This window comes from Canis lupus, chromosome 9, assembly GCF_048164855.1.
Source record: "Canis lupus baileyi chromosome 9, mCanLup2.hap1, whole genome shotgun sequence".
Classification (NCBI taxonomy): domain Eukaryota; kingdom Metazoa; phylum Chordata; class Mammalia; order Carnivora; family Canidae; genus Canis; species Canis lupus.
Genome location: NC_132846.1, coordinates 17,052,169 through 17,073,577, shown reverse-complemented (window position 1 = coordinate 17,073,577; position 21,409 = coordinate 17,052,169). Strand labels below are relative to the sequence as shown.

At 35.8% G+C, this 21,409-nt stretch overlaps 2 protein-coding genes across 12 annotated transcripts in view; one reads left to right on the top strand and one right to left on the bottom strand.

Moving 5' to 3' along the window:
* Positions 1–21,409, top strand: part of SLC25A21 (solute carrier family 25 member 21) — a 469,006-nt gene that overhangs the window by 120,387 nt on the left and 327,210 nt on the right. The window lies entirely within an intron of this gene.
* Positions 5,842–10,354, bottom strand: LOC140639847 (small nuclear ribonucleoprotein E-like). 2 transcript variants are annotated; one of them, XM_072838352.1, is made up of 2 exons: positions 10,308–10,354; positions 5,842–6,034 (listed from the first exon to the last, which is right to left on the bottom strand). In XM_072838352.1, exons 1-2 carry the CDS (start codon positions 10,352–10,354, stop codon positions 5,842–5,844), a joined length of 240 nt encoding a protein of 79 aa, XP_072694453.1. The 2 variants fall into 2 exon arrangements, with proteins under 2 accessions (XP_072694453.1, XP_072694451.1); XM_072838350.1 differs by lacking the exon at positions 10,308–10,354 and having other exon boundaries at positions 5,842–6,117.

The window sequence follows — 21,409 nt, the reverse complement described above, 5'->3', positions numbered from 1 at the left end:
ACCTTTGGTGTCATATTTTGCTGCTGGGATTTAGAGACTGTTGACCAAACTCAAAAAATCCAGGACCTTGACCTGTGTTCAACTTGACAACTAAAGAGTTTCTGTGGTTATAGGAACACTTATCAAAAAATATACACTGAGGATATGAGGTCTTCACTCTGTCATATCAGTCACTGTTAGTGTCCATTTCCATCCTTCTTGCTATGCCTTTTCTGACACAGAGCGCTAGGTCAGAAACATAACCCTCTAAGACCAACAAATTCATCATTGACACTCATTTCTTAGATGATACTAGATTTTTTTTTTTGGAATTTTGTCAAGAAGAGAGAGGAAAATAGTAATATCGTAGGAGATCAATCCAGAAAAAATCAATAGAAAAAAAAATACAGAGCAAGACTTTTTCAGGGTGGATTCTAGAAAAATTTGTTCCTAAGATGGAGCTCATAAAGATGTGACAACTAAAGAATTACTCAAGGGATGATGTGAAGAAATATCAGGAGTAACAGAGCTAGAGACAGATTGGGGATTCAGAAGAAGTATTTGAGGGCAAAACTGATTTTTGGAGAGGGAGCTTCTCCTTTCAGCATACACATATACAGCATATACATCTGGAAGTTCTGTTCGGACACTAGTGATGGAAATGTGTCTACAGAAAACTGAATAGTTTGACCTTATACTTTGACTCAGCAATTAAAGATGCACTGTTTAAGGGATCTTACTATGCTCCATTTTCTTTATAAATGTGACTTAATGACATTTACCTACTCAATAAGATTTGCAATAACAACAGTAGGCTTTGTGTTTCTTGAAAGGAAAACACTGACTGCAAAGTAGTGGGACCATTCCTCTGTATTACCCTCCTCAGATTGCAGACAGCTAAGAATGTAGACTGGCTTCTAGTGCCCTATCATTTTTGAAGATCTCAGTTAGTAGAATTTACATTAACTGTCTGAAAGGGAAAAATCAAACCTTCCTTTTAAATATTGCTTTTCACGGAGTTCCTCTCTAATCCTTAGGTAAATTGTACACTGTTGATCTAGTTCCACAACACAATTTCTGAATGGAAACCCCCGACATGATATATTCTTCTATTTAAGGAATATTGACCCCTAAGAAAGATCAGAATGCAGAAACATTTTGGGGAAATAACACATGTAACTCTGTTATTTCTCTTATTCTGATGTGCTGGCAAGCACTAGTTAGAATAATTGGCAAGGACTAGCAAGAAATACTATTTAGACTTAGGAAAACTACAAAACTATCCCACTGGAAGGGTAAATATGTCATGTCTTACAGCCAGCAATAATAATTACAACAAGAACATCTGAGATTTTTCCCTGGGCTTTACACCACCTAAGTAATTTTCTTTAAAATATTAATTTTCTGATGCAATCTTTTCTCTCTTTATTTCTCTTTCCCTGTCTCCCTTTTTTTGGGAACTAAATTGAATATCTAAGTGTATTAAAATGCTCTAAAATGTCAATTTATTGAAATTATTCTATATTTTAAACAGTTGTTAGTGTTAGAAAATATTTTAATGTTATTGTTTATTCATGTATTTAAGTATACTTACAGTGATATAATGGAGACAGACTTAAAAATTAACAATGGCGGGACACCTGGGTGGCTCAGTTGGTTAAGCATCTGCCTTTGCCTTAGCCTGCATTGGGCTCCATGCCCAGTGGGCAGCCTGCTTCTCCCTGTTCCCTCCACTTGTGTTCTCTCTCACTCTCTCTCAAATAAATAAATAATTTCCTTAAAAAAAAGTTAACAGTGGCCAAGACTTTAGTTTAGTTTAGTTTTTGTTCTCTTCAAGAACTTAACATCTTGTGTCAGATAACAGTTTTAATTTTTTAAGCACTTAAAAATAATTACAGGAGCATTATTTTAAAAAAACAACAATGACAAATACCAACCACCTATAGTTGATTTGTTCTTTGTTATCATAGGCAAGCTGAAACAAATAAAATGTTCGAATAAGAGCAGAATAGCATGAATGATGGTAATAGAAAAATGAAAAGTCCACAAACAAGAAATGAAATTTGAAGTTTCTTGAGTAATTTATTTACTCTGAACATGTTAAACATAGAAACCTCTTCCTCAAGAATAGCGCTTCACTATGATTCTTCATTATTTTTTTTGTCTCAACCACCGTAGTTTGCCAACGTTGAATTAAAAAATAAAAAAGATTTGCACTATTGAAATAGACTTGTTTGGGGGCTCAAGAAGTAGCTATTTACTGGTTACTCTTCATAAGAAAATCTCTAGATACAAAAAAAAATGGTCTTTACAGTTATTTAGGATGTGGGATATTATATATCACTCCAGTAAAAGTTGAAAAACTTAGTGTTTTAAAGGTAAAATGTTAAAATATTTTTCTCAGCATAGATACTAAAGGTTATTACTATAATATAATTATGTATTGTGTAATTATGCCTTGTAAGATTTAATCAATTGGTATTTGAAAAAGGTTTATAGGTAAAGTTTTTAGAAGATTACGTTTCTGGAATTTTTTATACAGTGGAATTTCTGATGCTACAGTAAATTAAAAAGTTGGATGATTTTCATGTGATATCCTATTTCACTAATACAGAACAACCTTGAACCACACTAGAGCAATAATTACTTAACCTAAATCAGAGACCAAGCCAGGCCAAACAGCTGTTTTCATTTTGTTAGGAGATCCATTTGATTTACTCTTTTAGTCAGCTTTCATTACTGTAGAAGACAAAACTTCACTTGAGTTTTTAACCCTAAATTCTCTGCCTTGTTTGCTGCTTGCTATAAAATTGCATGGTTGAGCTGCCACAGCCGCTGAACACGCTCCGGAGCTACCGTAGTATTGTGGGAGGCTCCACTTGAGCTCAGGAGAAAGAGAAGCTTCTGAAAAAAAAAAGAGATAAAATCTAGGTCCTTCCCACTGCTCTTTAAAAAAACAAAACAGAACAAAACCAGTCGTCATTATTTTGATTAAAAGAAAAGTTTTCTGGATTGAATACCTGACTTGAGATCCTGTAGTAGCAGAAACAGTCATCTAACAGTTACCAACTGTGACATAGCTCAACCATCTTGGCAACTACAGAAAGGAATATAAAAGATGTGGAAATAGGAAATTTGAATTCAGATATGCATTACTGGTAACTAGATACAAATGTATTAGGTATTAAGTCATTACCCCTAAAATTTATCTCTTATGCCCTCTTTTAAATTGTGAAACCGGTTTTCCTAGAATTTCTAGACATGAGGATGCACCAGCATTTTGGTGGTTTGTATGATGGTTTTTGTAATTCCATAAATGTATTGTTCTCACTGTCTCCAATGAAAATATGGTGAAACAATACTGGGACCTTCTGAGTTCATGGAAAAGATAGCTCTATTTCTTAAGATTGCTGTTACTTGGGGGGAAAGTCCTTGGAATTGTTAATGCTAATTAAATCTGTTCTTTTTCTTCCCTTAAAGCAATCTGTATCTACTCCTTAAACAGAACCTGGCAAGACAGTAGGTTCTCTGTGGCTACACCAATTGACATAAATTGATTCAACCACACAAAGACAACTGTTACGTGGTCATGATGAACTCTTTGATATATTTCTGTCATGTTACATATATACATTTCTTAACCACATATCTTCCAAATTCTTATAGAGTTCCCTGAAAAAGAGTTTCGTGGTCAAATAAATTTTGTTGATACTTTCTAATATGCGATAGCATTTTGTAGCTGAGAAATCCAGCAGAAAAGATATCTTTTAAGTGTAGCTTATTTCATTGTTTCTCAAACTTATTTGGATATGAAACACTTCTTTTTCATATGACACCATAATATCCCACAATAATAGTTTTACTTTGGATGCTAGTTTGGGTTGGGGCATATCCTGTATAGATATTATCTAATTTAATTATTTCCCCAAGTGCAAAAATATGTGGAAATTAAAGTTATTGGAAGCAAGGAGCTTGTTTTGGTGCCTATTTTTTTTTAATAACAAAATAATTTGGAGGTTTTTCTAGCTACTAAAGACACTTAGGAGATTACCAGCTTGACAAAGGCTCTTATAAACACCTTTTTTAAAAGGATAATCATTTTGACAAAACCCAGGGAACTACAATGATGCTCACTTTTTCTAGCCAACTCATAATAGTTTTAGGGAAGAGTCTTACTGAAAATAATTGAGAACTAATGATATATAGAGAAACAAAGATTATTTCCTGTGGTGCAACAGAATCTTTACAAAGAGCCATAGATTACACTTTGGATGTTAGCGATCTGCAAAGAGGGAAAGTTAGTTGAAGATTGCTTCTTTACTTAGGAAGTCTAGTCTTTAGGAAGATGGCTGGTATTCTTTAGGTGCTTTCTTGTTACCTTAAACATAGTAGATTATGTCTGGATTAGCCCACCTGACCCACATGGTGAAGTGTAAATGACTGAGTGCATGCTCTAGGGACTTTTTCCTTTGCTGCACATTTTGGTATTTACCACATGGTTTTGTCCACACCAGTTTCAGTTTATGTATTAGTCTCTATCTCACCTCTTTTTTTTTCTTTGTCTTTTTCTCCTTTTTCTTTTCTTTTCTTTTCCTTTTCTTTCTTTCTTTCTTTCTTTCTTTCTTTCTTTCTTTCTTTCTTTCTTTCTTCTTTCTTTCTTTCTTCTTTCTTTCTTTCTTTCTTTCTTTCTTTTTCTTCTTCTTTCTTTCTTTCTTTCTTTCCCTCTCTCTCTTTCTCTCTCTCTTTTTTTCTTAAGAACTTGAGCAGGAGTTGCTAAAATTGCATCTGCAACAAGCATATCAAGGAAGCCTAGGGCTGAAAATCCTGGTCTGAAGTTCACCCTTTCACAGTCAATTTAATAAAATATGATTGACATTTGCAAACAAGTCTGTCCTACAGGAGTAAGGAGGAAGCCACATGAAACAAAGACTCCTTAATTTGAAAGAATATGAACTATAGTCTTTTTTTCTGGCAGAGCTGTATATGTATTTATTATTCTCTATTTAAACTAATATAAGTTGTTTTCCTCTTGGTGTTGAAACAAATATTCCAGCCTTGCAGATGGCTGAATCTGAACAAAAAATAATTTGTTGTTGTCGTAATTGTGTTAACTAACAGCAGAACGTTAGCAATGCATCTGATGGCAAACATCAGGCCATTACTGCCATCATCACCATCAACAGCCACATACTAAAATAATAATAGTAATGTCTTTATATTGTATACTTTTCCATAGTTTCAAAATTACTGTAATTTATGTTATCTCTTGTTCTTCTCAAAACAACCTCAAGACTTAGATAAGGGTGGAACTATTACTCTATTTAAGAAATAAGCAAAGTGAGGTTCAGAAAGGTTCAGTGACTTGCCCAATGCCACAGAGTTCATGACTGGTGAAGCTGAGATTCAAGCTAGGAGGTTTTTTTTTTAATTATTTTATTTATTTGGGGTAGAGAGAGAGAGTGAGCATGAACAAGGGAAGAGGCAGAGTGAGAGGGAGAAGCAGACTCCTCGCTGAGCAGGGGCTTGATTCAAAGACTCTGGGATGATGACCTGAGCTGAAGGCAGACACTTAACCGACTGAGCCACCCAGGTTCCCCCAAACTAGGATTTTTCTGATATCCAGTTTCTTTCTACTTCTCTCTACTGTCTAAAATATTATATTTCATTGTAGTTTTCATTAAATATTTTGTCTGCCATTTTTTTAAATAAGAACAATCCCACAGCATTTATTATCCTCTGGTAATAACATACAGGTAATCAAAACGATACAAACAAGGGTTTTAGAACTATATTCCCAAAAAAAGACATCTAAAAAAACAAACTACATGGCCTTCTCAAGAATTTCTCACTTCATTGATCATTCTAGTTGGAGACACTTTGGAGCAGAGTAATATCTCCTTTTAGCATGATCCAACCCAGTTGTTTTCTTGATTTTGTTTTAGAATGAATCTCTACGGCATCATCTAATACAAGGTTCATGTACTCATCAAAACCAATGATACAGCCCTCTATCCGCATATTTACTGGCTCATAAAGCCATACCTGAATCCGAGATCTATTTTGCAAGTATCTGAAGATGATATTGATGGACTGAACCATCACCTTCTGCAATTTTTGGCCCTGACCACGGTACGCCATAGTGGAAGCTGACAAAGACCACACCTTTGTCTACCATTGATTTAAAAAAACCTCATTCCACTTTTAAGCGTTTATGGTATAAAAAAAAAAAATCCTATAAATTTGACAGTGTTGATTTCAAATATAGTTATGTAGTCAATGCAGCTTTCTCAGTTACAAACTAATTAACTGCTTGTTAGTTGAAAGATTTAAATTTACAAATGCAAAGTACTTTCTGAAATTTATGTTTCCTCGTGAAACAATAAAAACTTTTATCCCCATTTCTGTAACTGCATAAGGAAATTAGTCACAGAATGACAAAAGATTAAGTCAAGTATTTAAATTTCTAATCTATTGCTTAGCTGTTTAAGTAACTTTGGTTTTCTTGCTTAGGTCAAGTACAAATGAGCTAGAAAAGGAAAGATGCCAACAGATATATGCATTATAAATAACAGAACCCTTGGTTTAAAGAGCAACATTCTTGGGGTGCCTAGGTGGCTCAGTCAGTTAAATGTCCCACTCTTGATTTTGGCTTAGGTCATGATCTCAGGGTTGTGAGATCAAGTCCCAAGTCAGGCTTTGTGCTGGATGTCGAATCATACCATTGAATATATTCCCTATACTGTGCCTTTCTTGCCTGTGACTTTTTTTTTTAAAGATGTTATTTATTTATTGGACAGAGAGAGAGAGAGAGAGAGAGTACAAGCAGAGAAAGCAGCTGGCAAGGGGAGGAGGAGAAGCAGGCTCTCTGCTAAGCAGAGAGCCCAATGTGGGGCTTGATCCCAGGACTCTGGGATCATGACCTGAGCTAAAGGCAGGCACTTAAGCAACTGAGCCACTCAGGTGCCACACCTGTGACTTCTTCATCCCATAACTAGAAGCTTGTATCTCCTCCTCCCTTTCACCAGTTCTGCCTATCTCCTCAACCTCTCTGGCAAACATCAGTTTGATCTCTGTATTTATAGGTCTGATTCTGCTTTCTGTTTATTCATTTGTTTTGTTTGATAGATTCTACATATAAGTGAAATCATGCCATTTTCTATCTGTTTTATTTCACTTAGCATAATACCCTCTAGGTCCATCCCTGTTGTCACAAATGGCAAGGTCTCATCCTTTTTTATGGTTGAGCAACATTCTCTATTGTGTGTATGTATGCTCCCTATGTGTATGCATATGCATATACCACATCTCCTTTATCCATTCATCTACCAGTAGATCCCTGGGTTGCTTTTGTGTCCTGGCTATTGTAAATAATGCTGCAATTAAGAGGAGTGAATTTATCTTTTCGAATTAGTGTTTTTAGTTTCTTTGGGTAAATACTCAGAAGTCAAATTGCTGGATCATATGTAGTTCTATTTCTAATTTGTTGAGGAACCTCCATATTGTTTCCCATAGTGGCAGCACCAGTTTACATACCTACTGACAGCATACTAGGGTTTCCTTTCTTTTTTTTTTAAGATTTTATTTATTTATTCATGAGAGACACAGAGAGAGAGAGGCAGAGACACAGGCAGAGGGAGAAGCAGGCTCCATGCAAGGAGACTGACATGGGACTCGATCCCAGGTCTCCAGGATCAGGCCCTGGGCTGAAGGCAGCGCTAAACCGTTGAGCCACTGGTGCTGCCCCAGGGTTTCCTTTCTCCACACCCTCTTCAATACCTGTTATTTCTTGCCTTTTTGATTCTAACCATTCTGACAGTTGTAAGGTGATATCTCATTGCGGTTTTGATTTGCATTCTTCTGATAATTGGTGATGTTGAGCATTTGTTCATGTGTGTTTGCAACCTGTATGTCTTTGGAGAAATGTCTCTTCAGGTCCTCTGTTTATATTTTAATTGGATTATTTGGGGTTTTGGTGTTGAGTTTTGTAAATTCTTTATATATTTTGATACTAACCCCTTATCGGATATATCATTTGTGAAAATCTTCCATTTAATAGGTTATCTCTTCATTTTGTTGAATGGTTTCCTTTGCTGTGAAAAGCTTTTCATTTTGGTGTAGTCCCAATAGTTTAATTTTGCTTTTGTTTCCCTTGCCTGAGGAGACATATCTAGAAAAATGTTGCTAAAGCCAATGTCAAAGAAATCACTGCTTATGTCTTCTAGGTGTTTTATAGTTTCATATGGAGAGCCACCTTATGTTTTGTCTAGAGAATTACACAGACTTCATGTGGAAAAACCATGTTGCTAAAAGTTGAATCTGTTGTGTAACTTGCTGACTTTGGTATATAAAGAATATACCAATAACTCACTATATTAGTGAGGTGTGGTCTTTAAAATGTGGGGTCAGTCATGAGTTTCATAAGACCATCCACGCATTGCCCTTGGCTGACCCTGCTTGGAACCAATGGCACGTTCATGATAGGTGACAGGATTTGGATGCAATTTTTGTCCTGTGCACAAGAGGTGTGGGCTATGTTCAGCATCAATATAAAACAGATCACTTAAGTTATAACACAAAACACAGGAGAGAATAGGACTGCTCTACTGAGGTCAGATTTCCATTAGCAAAGCTAAGCATCAGAATGAAATGATGGATTAGTCCAGTTAGGCAAAATCTTGCTTACTCACTTTCCCCAAATTAGCACATTTTTTTGTCCTTGGTGATTTGGATAATTACTTCATTTCACTGCTGTTCTCTGCTTGTAGAGGCCTGGATTTAGCTAGTAATTAACATAGCCTGAATTGCAATTTGTCAGTCTACTTCAATTCAGAAAATATTTAAGGAACACCTAGTATATGTTAATTACTGTGCTGTGTTTTGAAACTCAAAGGTGAATAAAACATGGTCCCTATCTCTCTGGAACTCATAGTCTGTATAGGCAGGGAGAAAGCAAACTCCTACCACTACTGTAATATAAGTGCTTTATCAGTGATGGAGGTGGGTAGGGCGGCAGGAAGACAGTGTTCTGCAAGAGTACACATAAGAGAATTGTTAATCGGAAGTCAAGGAAGTACTGTTTGAAGTAAGTGTAAGCAGAAGTAAAGAGTATTTGGAAGAGCATTCTGGAGTTTCAGCATTCATTATCTACATTTGAGTTTGTAAATGCCAAATAAGTAGAGAATTAAAGCTCTTGCATACAAAGGCAAAGATAGTTTTAGATGAGAGTTAAGTTACTGATGAATCAATAGATGGAGAAAATAGAGTCTATTGGTTTTAAATTTCTTTGCTATTGCTAAGGTAAGTTAGTGCTTCTTCTAACAGAGGAAGTCACTATGAACTCTTAACCAAAGGTGCAGGGAAATTGGATCTTTTTAAACATTGATTTTTTTCAGATCCCTCCTGAATGTTAGAGATGGAGCACCAATTTAAAACAAACACAGCATTCTTAGACATGGGTGCCCAGTTGTGCCCTAAGGCTTTTTCTTCCATTCAAAAGTTCAGTCTGAAGCTTCCTGGCAGCACTAAGAAATCCCTACATAATATTCCATGCTAAGGAAAAGGTTCACTTTTGGAAAACTTTTGGAATAAAGATGGACAGTGAGATCCCTTCCAGAAAACCAGCTGCAGCAAGATTGTTAGAGAATGTCACTCAGGTTTTTACTAGAGGAGCAAAACTGTCCTGGAGGTGTGTTCAGCCTGTTGATGGTCACAGTAATCAGAAGCAATGTTTGAAAGTTAGGGTGGAATCATGGAGAAGTGATACTGGAAAAGAAAAAGGGCCTTATAGGACATCACATTAAAGTGATAATCATACCTATATTAAATATTCCATTGGGTTATCTTCTAAAACCTTTTCCAGTTAATAATTATATGCTAGTATTTTTATACTTAGAGAAAAGTATTGACTAACAAAAACAATTGCTGGGAGTAGTTTGTCTAGAAGTGACTTGTCCCAATTCATTCATTTTCTCATTCCTTTACAGATGACATTTGTTTTCAGAATATATGGTCATAGTCAGAGGTCATTCTAACACCTCTAAGTAAAAGAGGTCTTAGAACTAAGTTAAAGCAAGTATCTTAGATTCCAGATTTTGTTAATTCATGATTAGAGTAATGTTTTAGGAAGATTAATTGGAACTCTGTGCATAGGCCAAAGATCTGGGGGGAAGCTCAAAGCAAAAAGCTTAGACAGAATGATGGGGATCCCTGGGTGGCTCAGCGGTTTAGCACCTGCCTTCGGCCCAGGGCATGATCCTGGAGTCTCGGGATCGAGTCTCACATCAGGCTCCCTGCATGGAGCCTGCATCTCCCTCTGCCTGTGTCTTTGCCTCTCTCTCTCTCTCTCTCTCTCTCTCTGTCTCTCTCTGTCTCTCATTAATAAATAAATAAAATATTTTTTAAAAAAAGCTTAGAATGAAATAGTAATCTAGGGTAGAGGAGATAAATCCTGGTTGCTAGAATGATGGTTGTAGAAAAAAAAGTAAAAATAAGAGAAACACAGAAGGAAAAATGGACAAAAATAAGTAACAATTGAATGTAAGTGGAATAAGGTATAGAGCAGAGTTAGGGTCAGAGAAACAACCAAGCGGAAAAGTTGAAAAGTAAAAACAATTTGAGGAGAAAAGTGGAAAAGATGAAGTATTGATTTAGGACAGCTGGGATACAATTGGGTGGAGGTTAATGAGGGGCAGAGAGAGAGATGGAGACAAAGACCTACCTTATATATTGATAATAACAATGAAAGAGTAGTCTGCTAAACTCAAGTGATGGGGTCTTAAATGAAATGGACTCTCAGAAATCATCAGTTAGGAATATTGAACTGCCCTCCATATTCCTATTCTTCTTACTGTTTTATTTCAATAAGTATTTGGTTCAACTTTAACATAATGTTATTCTTTTATAAGTAACATTTAAAACCACATCATATTGGATTTTTAATAATGGAAATGAGCAAGAGTCAGTTTCCTAATATGATCAGTGTTGGCAGAAAATATGTAATATTCTTATTAAAATGTAAGTTTTTATATAATTAATATGCTTTACATATTATCATTATTGTTATTATTAGTAGTATTATTATATTATTAATGATTACTTTAAGTGAGACCTGTATTATACAAAAAATGATGGCAATCTCTCTAAATTTTTCCACATCATCCATGGATTTCTAGAGGTCTTGTCTTCCTTTTTCTTTTCTTTTTTTTCTTTTCTTTTCTTTTCTTTTCTTCTTTTCTTTTTTCTTTCTTTCTTTCTTTCTTTCTTTCTTTCTTTCTTTCTTTCTTTCTTTCTTTTCTTTTTTTAGTAATAAAAGTATACGGAGCTCTGTAAGTAAATAAATTCCCTATGAGGCATCTAATTCTCAGAGGTTTATTTTAAAGATTTATAAGTCATACAACTTTGCTCTGTCTTTATAAGTCATACAACTTATACATACAAAATTTATAAGTGATACAAATTTACTTTGTCTTTTTAAGGTACTCTATTCCATTTAGAAATCTTATCTCCAAGAAGGCATTAGCCCAGCATATTACTTTATTCTTCTGATACACTCTGCTAGGCTTGTTAGAATCACTTGAGAATGTTCTTCTGGGGAGAAAATCTCCTTTGGAAGTATTTTTTCAATCCTTACTACTTCTGGACCTCCCTTCTTCTGTATCAAGGCACAATAGTTACTGGAGAAAGTTAACAAAAACACAAATTGTGTTATAAACTCTTTTCCTGGAACTTACTTTGGTATCAAACTTTCCTTCTTCCTCCCACTTCCGGCCCCACCAATTTACAGGTTGTCCCAGCCTAACTCAAGCAGGGATTTAAAATCTGTTAGAGAGCTCAGCCTGTTGATTTACAGAGTTGAAGTCTGCACAGAGGAATCATCTGTAATGGGATTCTTTGCTCCCTGGAGAGACATTACATAGCAAAGCTGTAAATTACTAAAGAAATAGAGGAGGAGGAAGGGGGAGATGTATACTCAGTAAAAATAGGATATACTATTGATTAGAGAAGTTGTCTTTTAACTTTTTTTTTTTACCATAAGATTACATGGAAAAAAGAAGGATGGATATTTAAGAAATTGAGTGTACAATATTTGTTGTCCCATTTATTTACTTAGTATGAGATAGATTTGGTTTACCAGTTGTTTCTAAGTGAATCCTTAATCCCCCCCCCCAGGGATTTATTTTTTTAAGGCATTAGTTCCTTAAGCCTATGTGACAATATATTTGAATCTAACTTGCAGCCAGGAATCATCACAATCAGTCCTTTGCCCTCTGCATTATCCCTAAATCAAACTACGATACTGGCTTGATCAGAGTAATGTACAAGGTATAGGTAGTAATATAAAGTTCTAAGTGAAAATGTCCTGAATACATTGCCAGAGCAATGAGACTAGCCAACAGAGAAATAGATGACCTCAGGAAATGTCTGGCTTAACAAATGTATATCTTTAAATTGGAAATCTAATTATTTGCCTTAGATTTGTACTGCTGGGAACCTAATGCAAGACCATGTTAAATAAACTTATTATTTCCGTTTTTCATTTAACCTGTGGGTTATAGTATGACCAATCTGTTTTATATCCTCAATCAACAGATGATTGTATTTGGTAATAATTTATCAAGAATAAAAATCTGTTTTTGAAACTAATCACCTCATGTTAGGTCTGCCCTTTTTCAAAACCACCATCTGATATTCATTTTGTCTGCAAGACAAACATACTGATGAAAATGCATATACCACAGGATACAGCCAGAGGAATGAAGCATTTCCACTCTTTGTATATATTTAGAACATTTTCTGTTTTCCCAACAGATGGACCAAATTTTAGTATTAAAGAAAAAAAATCAATTTTACATAGTACAAACAAATTGAACAAGTACACTGTAGAGTTCTAATTACTCGGTAACAGAATGTCCAGTGGAATTTGGGGTCAAATCAGGTCATATCTAAACTCAGATTTTTTTTAAAGTGACTTTTTTCATATTTACTAATTTTTCCCTTAATTATTGGATGAATTTTTAAATGGAAAATACTAAGTTTCATGTATTTTCCAAGTCTTAAAAATCTTTCAGTTTAAGAGCTTTTCTTTTTATATAAATATCTTGAAATGTTTTTGTTTTTCTCTAAGTCCAAGGACCTTACTATGTAAAATTTACCAAAGTGACACATGGATTATAAGCCTCAAATTTTTTTTCTATTATTATTTAGGGCATGGAACTCTGCTCTTGCTCTATAAACTAGCTACATTGCTAGATAAAAGTCAGTCACAGTTTTGGTGCTAGTTCCTTTGGAAAATTCCCAAAACTACATTATTTCTTAAAAGTTAACTTCTTAAAATAGAACGTATACATATTTACATGTATTTTTCCTATATATTCATCTTTAATTAAAAACTAGAGTTATTTCATCTCATGTTTTAGATAGTATTTTATATCTTTATTTTATTAATGAGGAGAGTTGGGGTATAAATTTGTTTATTAGAAGATAGTCTCTAGACTACCTTGATGGCTCAGTGGTTGAGCATCTGCCTTTGGCTCAGGGTGTGACGCTGGGCTCCTGGGATCAAGTCCTCATCAGGCTCCCTGCAGGGAGCCTACTTCTCCCTCTGCCTATGTCTCTGCCTCTCTCTCTGTATTTCTCATGAATGAATGAATAAATAAATAAATAAATAAATAAATAAATAAATTCTTTTAAAAAATAGAGGATAGTCTCCAGTATTTTCTCCTCTTACTGCATCTGAATTATAAATGGAGTATTTCTTAAGTTTTCTGTGGCTCTCCAGTTGTTTACGACAAGAAAAATATCCTTAGTCCTTCACCATCTGGTTGTATCTATCTTTTCAGCCACATGCCCCCATCCAGGCTCAATGACCCCTTACTTGTTTACTTCCTCTTATATATAGTCTTCTGGAATATGACATCCTTTTATAAGCTTTTGTCCAGCTTTACCAATTGTCCCCTTAACCTGGAATGACCTTCCTCATTTCCTTTCCTTGATCATTCCCTTAAGTTCAGGACTTAATGCTATATTCTAAGATGTCTTCCTAACTTTGCAGGCATGACTCCCACTATCAATGCTTCTGTGTTGTATAGAACTTCTAGAGTATTAGGAAGACAAATGACAAACAACCAATTTCAACTTGTGTCAAGTGATGTAAAGGAAATGAGTAAGGCATAATGAGAAAGAAAGGTAAGAGTAGGCTACTTACTGGTCAAGGAAGGACTCTCTGAAAAAGGGACATTTAAGCTGAGACTGAAAATACAAGAAAGAGACAGCTATATAAAATGTGGAAGGAAACATGTTTCAGGCAGAGAGGCACATACAAATCTCCAAGATGGAGAAGAGATTGATGAAGAAGATATTGGTGTATTCGGATGACCAAGAAGGGGCCACTTAGCTTAAGTATATTAATCAAGGGACAGTGTCATGAGATAAGGTTGGAGAGCTAAGTGGGGCCAGATCATGTCAGTCTGTACCACTGAAGGCTTTTAAGCAAAGGGATATCTTGAGTATATTACCTCTCATGATGCTGTGTGGAGAATAGATTGGAGGGGAGCAGGAATCTGAAGGAAACCAGTAAGGAGGCTATTGCACAGGTCTGGCAAGAGAGACCTTTCAAATGGATGATTCTGACTATCTTCAGAGTAGGTACTAATAGTTGTGTTTCTTAAATCAATTCAAAAATTTATTTAAAAATGAATTTCTTTTTTAAAAAAGATTTTATTTATTTATTCATGAGAGACACACAGAGAGAGGCAGAGACATAGGCAGAGGGAGAAGCAGGCTCCCTGTAGGAAGCCTGATATGGGACTTGATCCCAGGACCCCGGGATCAAGACCTGAGCCAAAGGCCAGACGCTCAACCACTGAGCCACTCAGGTACCCTAAAAATAAATTTCTTCTGAAACCTAAGTGAGGAAATATTTGAGAATAATATTACTATTGCTGTTACAATAATAATGCCATTGGCTGGAGAAGTAGTCAATGTTGAGATAATGCAAGTTGTGTAGGCTGAGAAAAAGAGAATAGATTTTTCTAAGTGCAAAGTGCTACCATGAGGGTTTTAGGCATGGAGTGACATGATCTAAATTGTGTTTTAAAAAAGAATATAGTGACGCCTGGCTGACTCAGTGGTTGAGTATCTGCCTTTGGCTTAGGGTGTAATTCCAGGGTCCTAGGATTGAGTCCCACATTAGGCTCCCTGCATGGAACCTACTTTTCCCTCTATGTCTCTGCTTCTCTCTCTGTGTGTCTCTCATGAATAAATAAATTAAAATAAATAAGAAATTAAAAAATTATAAAAATGGATTAGGAAATTTTGAGAATAGAAGACAACAAATACGTAGGAGGCTACTGTCAAATCAGGTGAAAATAGAGACCGAGATGGGGTAATGGCAGTGATGACAGTGAGAAGTACACAGATTTGAAATGTGTTTAGGATTGGATTGGAGGTGGGGAATACAAAAGAGGAAGGTGTCCAGGTTTCTTGAATGAGCAAGTGATAGAGCTGTCATTTATTTATTTTTTATTATTATTTTTATTGGAGTTCAATTTGCCAACATATAACATAACACCCAGTGCTCATCCCATTAAGGGCCCCCCTCAGTGCCCATCACCCAGTCACCCCAACCCCCTGCCCACCTCCCTTTACACTATCCCTTGTTTGTTTCCAGAGTTAGGTGTCTCTCACATTTTGTTACCCTCACTGATATTTTCACTCATTTTCTCTCCTTTCCCTTTATTCCCTTTCATTAATTTTTATATTCCCCAAATGAATGAGACCATATAATGTTTGTCCTTCTCCGATTGATTTATTTCACTCAGCATAATACCCTCCAGTTCCATCCACATCAAAGCAAATGGTGGGTATTTGTCGTTTCTAACGGTTGAGTAATATTCCATTGTATACATAAACCACATCTTCTTTATCCGTTCATCTTTCGATGGACACCGAGGCTCCTTCCACACTTTGGCTATTGTGGACATTGCTGCTATAAACATTGGGGTGGAAGTGTTCTGGCGTTTCACTGCATCTGTATCTTTGGGGTAAATCCCCAGCAGTGCAATTGCAGGGTCATAGGGCAGGTCTATTTTTAACTCTTTGAGGAACCTCCACACAGTTTTCCAGAGTGGCTGCACCAATTCACATTCCCACCAACAGTGCAAGAGGGTTCCTTTTCTCCACATTCTCTCCATTTCCTGTCTTGTTAATAATTTTCCCCATTCTCACTGGTGTGAGGTGGTATCTCATTGTGGTTTTGATTTGTATTTCCCTGATGGCAAGTGATGTGGAGCATTTTCTCATGTGTTTGTTGGCCATGTCTAATGTCTTCCTCTGTGAAATTTCTGTCCATGTCTTTTGCCCATTTCACGATTGGATTGTTTGTTTCTTTGCTGTTGAGTTTAATAAGTTCTTTATAGATCTTGGATACTAGCCCTTTATCTGATAGGTCATTTGCAAATATCTTCTCCCATTCTCTAGGTTGCCTTTTAGTTTTGTTGATGCTTTCTTTTGCCGTGCAGAAGTGTTTTATCTTGATGAAGTCCCAATAGTTCATTTTTGCTTTTGTTTCTCTTGCCTTCATAGATGTATATTGCAAGAAGTTGCTGTGGCCAAGTTCAAAGAGAGTATTGCCTGTGTTCTCCTCTAGGATTTTGATAGAATCTTGTCTCACAGTTAGATCTTTCACCCATTTTGAGTTTATCTTTGTGTATGGTGTAAGAGAATGGTCTAGTTTCATTCTTCTACACGTGGCTGTCCAATTTTCCCAGCACCATTTATTGAAGAGACTGTCCTTTTTCCAGTGGATAGTCTTTCCTGCTTTGTTGAATATTAGTTGACCATAAAGGTGAGGGTCCACTTCTGGATTCTCTATTCTGTTCCATTGATCTATGTGTCTGTTTTTGTGCCAGTACCACATTGTCTTGATGATCACAGCTTTGTAGTACAACCTGAAATCTGGCATTGTGATGCTCCTGGCTCTGGTTTTCTTTTTTAATATTCCCCTGGCTATTCAAGGTCCCTATCAAAATGCTTGGGCTTTCTTCAGAGAGTTGGAACAAAGGATCTTAAGATTTGTGTGGAATCAGAGCTTTCATTTATTGAGATAGGGGACAATGTTGGGGAGATCAGTAGTTCAATTTTGGAGACATTAAATTTGAGATATTGGGGCACCTGGGGGGCTCCATCGGTTAAGTGTCCAACTTTTGATTTCCATTCAGGTCATGATCTCAGGTCATGGGATCGAGCCCCAGCATCCAGTGGGAAGTCTGCTTGAGGTTCTTTCTCTTCCTCTCCCTCTGCCTTTCCCCTTCCCCTCTGCTCTCTCTCTCTTTTTTCTCTCTCTCAAATAAATAAAATCAATCTAAAAGAAATAAACTGGAGATATTTGTGCTTAAATATTTTAAGTAGACAGCTAAACTAGATCTGAAAGTACTTATGCATGTATGTATTTGTAAATTAGAGAAAGAGCATGCTGTATTATTCTGCTGTTTATTCTTATTCATTAAAACAGATTGTGAGAATTCTTCCCTATCAGTAATATAGGTTTACTTCATTATCTTTTAATTTATTTTATTTAAAGATTTATTTATTTATGAGAGAGAGAGAGGCAGAGACACAGGCAGAAGAAGAAGCAGGCTCCATGGAGGGAGCCTGATGTGGGACTGGATCCTGGGTCTCCAGGATCACGCCCTGGGCTGAAGGTGGCGCTAAACTGCTGAGCCACCCAGGTGTTCCGACTTCATTATCTTTTAAAATTGCATGATAGTATAGCTATACCATCATTTAATCAATAATTTCTATATGATCATTATTATGTATATCATTACATAGTTTTACAGGTATTTCTGTGGGATACATTTTAAAAAGTGGAATTGTGGGATCCCTGGGTGGCACAGCGGTTTGGCGCCTGCCTTTGGCCCAGGGCGGGATCCTGGTAGACCCGGGATCGAATCCCACGTCGGGCTCCCGGTGCATGGAGCCTGCTTCTCCCTCTGCCTGTGTCTCCGCGCCTCTCTCTCTCTCTGTGACTATCATAAATAAATAAAAATTTAAAAAAAAGTGGAATTGTGTCAAAAGTTATGCACATCTTGAATTCAGATAGAAATTGCCACCCTTGAAAATAACTACACCATTAACCATATATTAGAGTGTCAATTTCCCTAACATTGGATTCTATGAACTTATGTTTTTGAATTTGAAAGGGGAAAGTGTTATCTTGGTGCTATTTTATTTTACCTTTTCCTGATCCATGATTGAGCATGTTCTCATGTGTTTATTAGCCGTTCCATTTTTTTTTTGGTTTTATGTGAAAATCATATGAAATGATTCTAGAAATGGAAAAACAAATAACATTCAGATATTTAAGATAAAGAAAATTAGAAAGTAAAAGATGGAGGAAGAAAAGGAAGGAAAGAAGATAGATAATAGGAAAAAATAAAGGAAAGAAATGGAGACCTAATAACTGTTTCTCTGTTTGTTTGCTATTGGATGACTTATGAGATTTTGGAGAGTGGTTGGTGGGGTGAGGGTTAAATAATTTATAAAAATTACCTGTTATGTTTTTGCTTGTAAATATTATACATTAGCAAAATATTAAAGGTATTTTTGGAAGGTATTTTAGAAATCAATGCTTAATGTCTGGTTTTGTTACTTATATATTAAAACTATATATGTATTTGAAAAATCTGCAAATGTTCCAGGCACATTGGTGGTTAAAATAGAGAAAGTTAACAAGGGGCCTGATGAAATATTCTTTCCCTTGGAGCAGCTCAGTAAACTTCATAGAGAAGCTGTACTTTGCAGGCAGTTACAACAGTCATAGCAAACCCAGTAAGAGGTTGCCCACAGCCATGTGTATCCTGTTCTATTAATAAAGGAAATGTCAACTAGGACACTGGGGATTAGACACAACTAATTTTCTAAAATGCCATTGAGTTGATCTTTATCTGTAAAGCCAACACAGACATATGAATAGTTAAAATGAGCTCTTTGCCTCTCAGATTTCAGCGGGATAAAGCCTGGTGTTTTATTTCACACCCACAGAAAGCAGCTCTGAATGACAAGAAATCTTTAAAAATCATATTTGCTGAAGCTGTTATTTTCAAATACTACTCAAATTATTAGGGTTCCTGGAATATATATATTTTAATTAAAAAGCAATTTAACTTTTGTTTAACTAGACTCTGAGCTCCACATTCCACTGCTACCCTCCTCAAGAAGTCTGATACAGTGCTCTCAGAGTGGCAAGTTCACAGTGGTTGGACCCAGTTGGCATGTCCCCAAAGCACACTGGTCTTCTTGAGACTATTTATGATCAAATCAGTTTTGTCATTCTGACAGTAGGAATGACAAGCTAAACACAGCCCAGCACTATGGATTCTTTGTGGTGACTGTTCTAACTTCAAGAGCAGTTGTTTTACACTGAATGTCCTAAGTGGTTGGTCTATTATGAAAATTGAGTCCTTTAAGCTAAGTAACTATTATTAAAATTGGGAAAGTTGGCTGCCACACACATCCAGACACTGTTTTAAAAGTGTTACATGCACCAATAAAAAATAAATTTATTAAAAAAATAAAATAAAAGTGTTACATGTATTAAGTGATGGAATCATGAAATAAGAGAATTTGACTAAAATTTATCAAAATTCAAAAAAGATTTAAACTTTCTGGTTGATGCCTTGAAACTGAGGTTAACTTTTCTGTGACAATTAAGAGTTATTTACTACTTTCTGCATGTAGTTTATATTATTTGTGGGCATGTTAGTATTCAGACATATAATTTATCTTCTAATTTCCTAATCATCTCATTTTAAGGGTGGTAGAGGCAAGAGTTTGCGGTGTTAAATTTTTCTTAAAGTAGGTTAATTGCAAGTATAAGGAAATAGGTGAATTATATGTAAAAAGTACTCGTATGCAGCATCAAGATAACATAAAAATTTGATAGCAGTGGCTTTTAAACTTTATTCCTAAATACTACAACTGTATTCTCATTATATAGACTACACATTATGCTGTCTTCTAACCTCAGTGATCATATACAGTAATAGACTTTTTGGATTTAATATCCTTGATTTCACTCTTTGTACATAGTCCCAAAGTCCTGACAGGTACTCATTTGTCACTTTACTGAAGCATGAATTTGAAGTGTTTGTGTGGCATGGGAGCAAATCACTTAAGTTGGGACCTAAGCCCAACTGACTACTCTGCTGCAGTTTCTCAGGGCAACTTGATTGTTCCAATCAAGTCATCACTATATTATAACTCTTATGAAGAGTAAAAAATTGGTTTATTTGTGAAAAGTAGTCTGGAGAAAAAGCTAAGAGCTGAATTATAAGTATGATATGAAGTGAGAATGCAAGCGCTTATAAAAAGTGATTTTATTTATTTTACCATGATTTAGGTATATGAACTGAGCCTATCATATGCCTCACAGAGAAGTAAGAAATGGTTTGTAAATCTGTGCTGGGAATGCTCTAGCCAATGTAAAATTGCTCATCAGGTAAGAAAATTTAGCAAAATTGAAAAGGCCATGGGATTTTTATTCTTATTTTTGATAACAAATGGGTTTCTACCTATCAAGCACTTGTAACAATATTTAACATTAAATAGCATACAAGTATTGGCTTCTGTGATAATTGTGAAGATAATGATGATCATGATGTGACCCTAGATGGAACCATGATTTGAAAGAAAACCAAGGACCCTGACTACAGGCATTTCCATACACCAAATAAAATATCAAGTACTTCCTGTGTTGTCTCCCAGTTAACACAAGTATGTAAAAGTACAATGTTTGATGTAGTTTTTGGTTTGGTTTTTTTTTAGATTTTATTTTTGAAGTAAGCTCTATACTCCACGTGGGGCTCAAACTCAAAACCCTGAGATCAAGAATTGCGTACTCTACTGACTGAGCCAGCCAGGTGCCTCTATTTGATGTAATTTTATCAGTTTATTCCCATCATTGCTTATTCCTATAGAAGTTCTTATAAGCTAAGAAGACAAATATCTCTATGACTTTTTAAATTATCTAAGAGTGACTAGAAAAAAATGTGTATAATTATGAATAACTTAATATGGGCATATAAATGTATGAATTTAGAATTTAGACATATTTTTAAAAAGCTCTTTAAATATTTTAAAATATTTTACAGTTTGGATATTTCTTTGGGTTCTAACTCCCCCTCCCCCCTTCTCTCTCACATGTGCCTGGCAGATTCTTTCTCTGACTCCTAAGCCCGAGTCCAAGTCCTCCAAAGCCTCCCTGGCTCCCTCAGACCCTTACACTCCTCTTCTCCCCTGCTATTGCCGCTGTACCACCAGCCTGCTTTGCTATGGCACTTACATATACACCCACGATTGTAATAAATTTCATTTCTCTCCTACTGCTAGACTGTAAACCTGTTGAAGAAGAAAGTAGGTCCTCACTAAATTA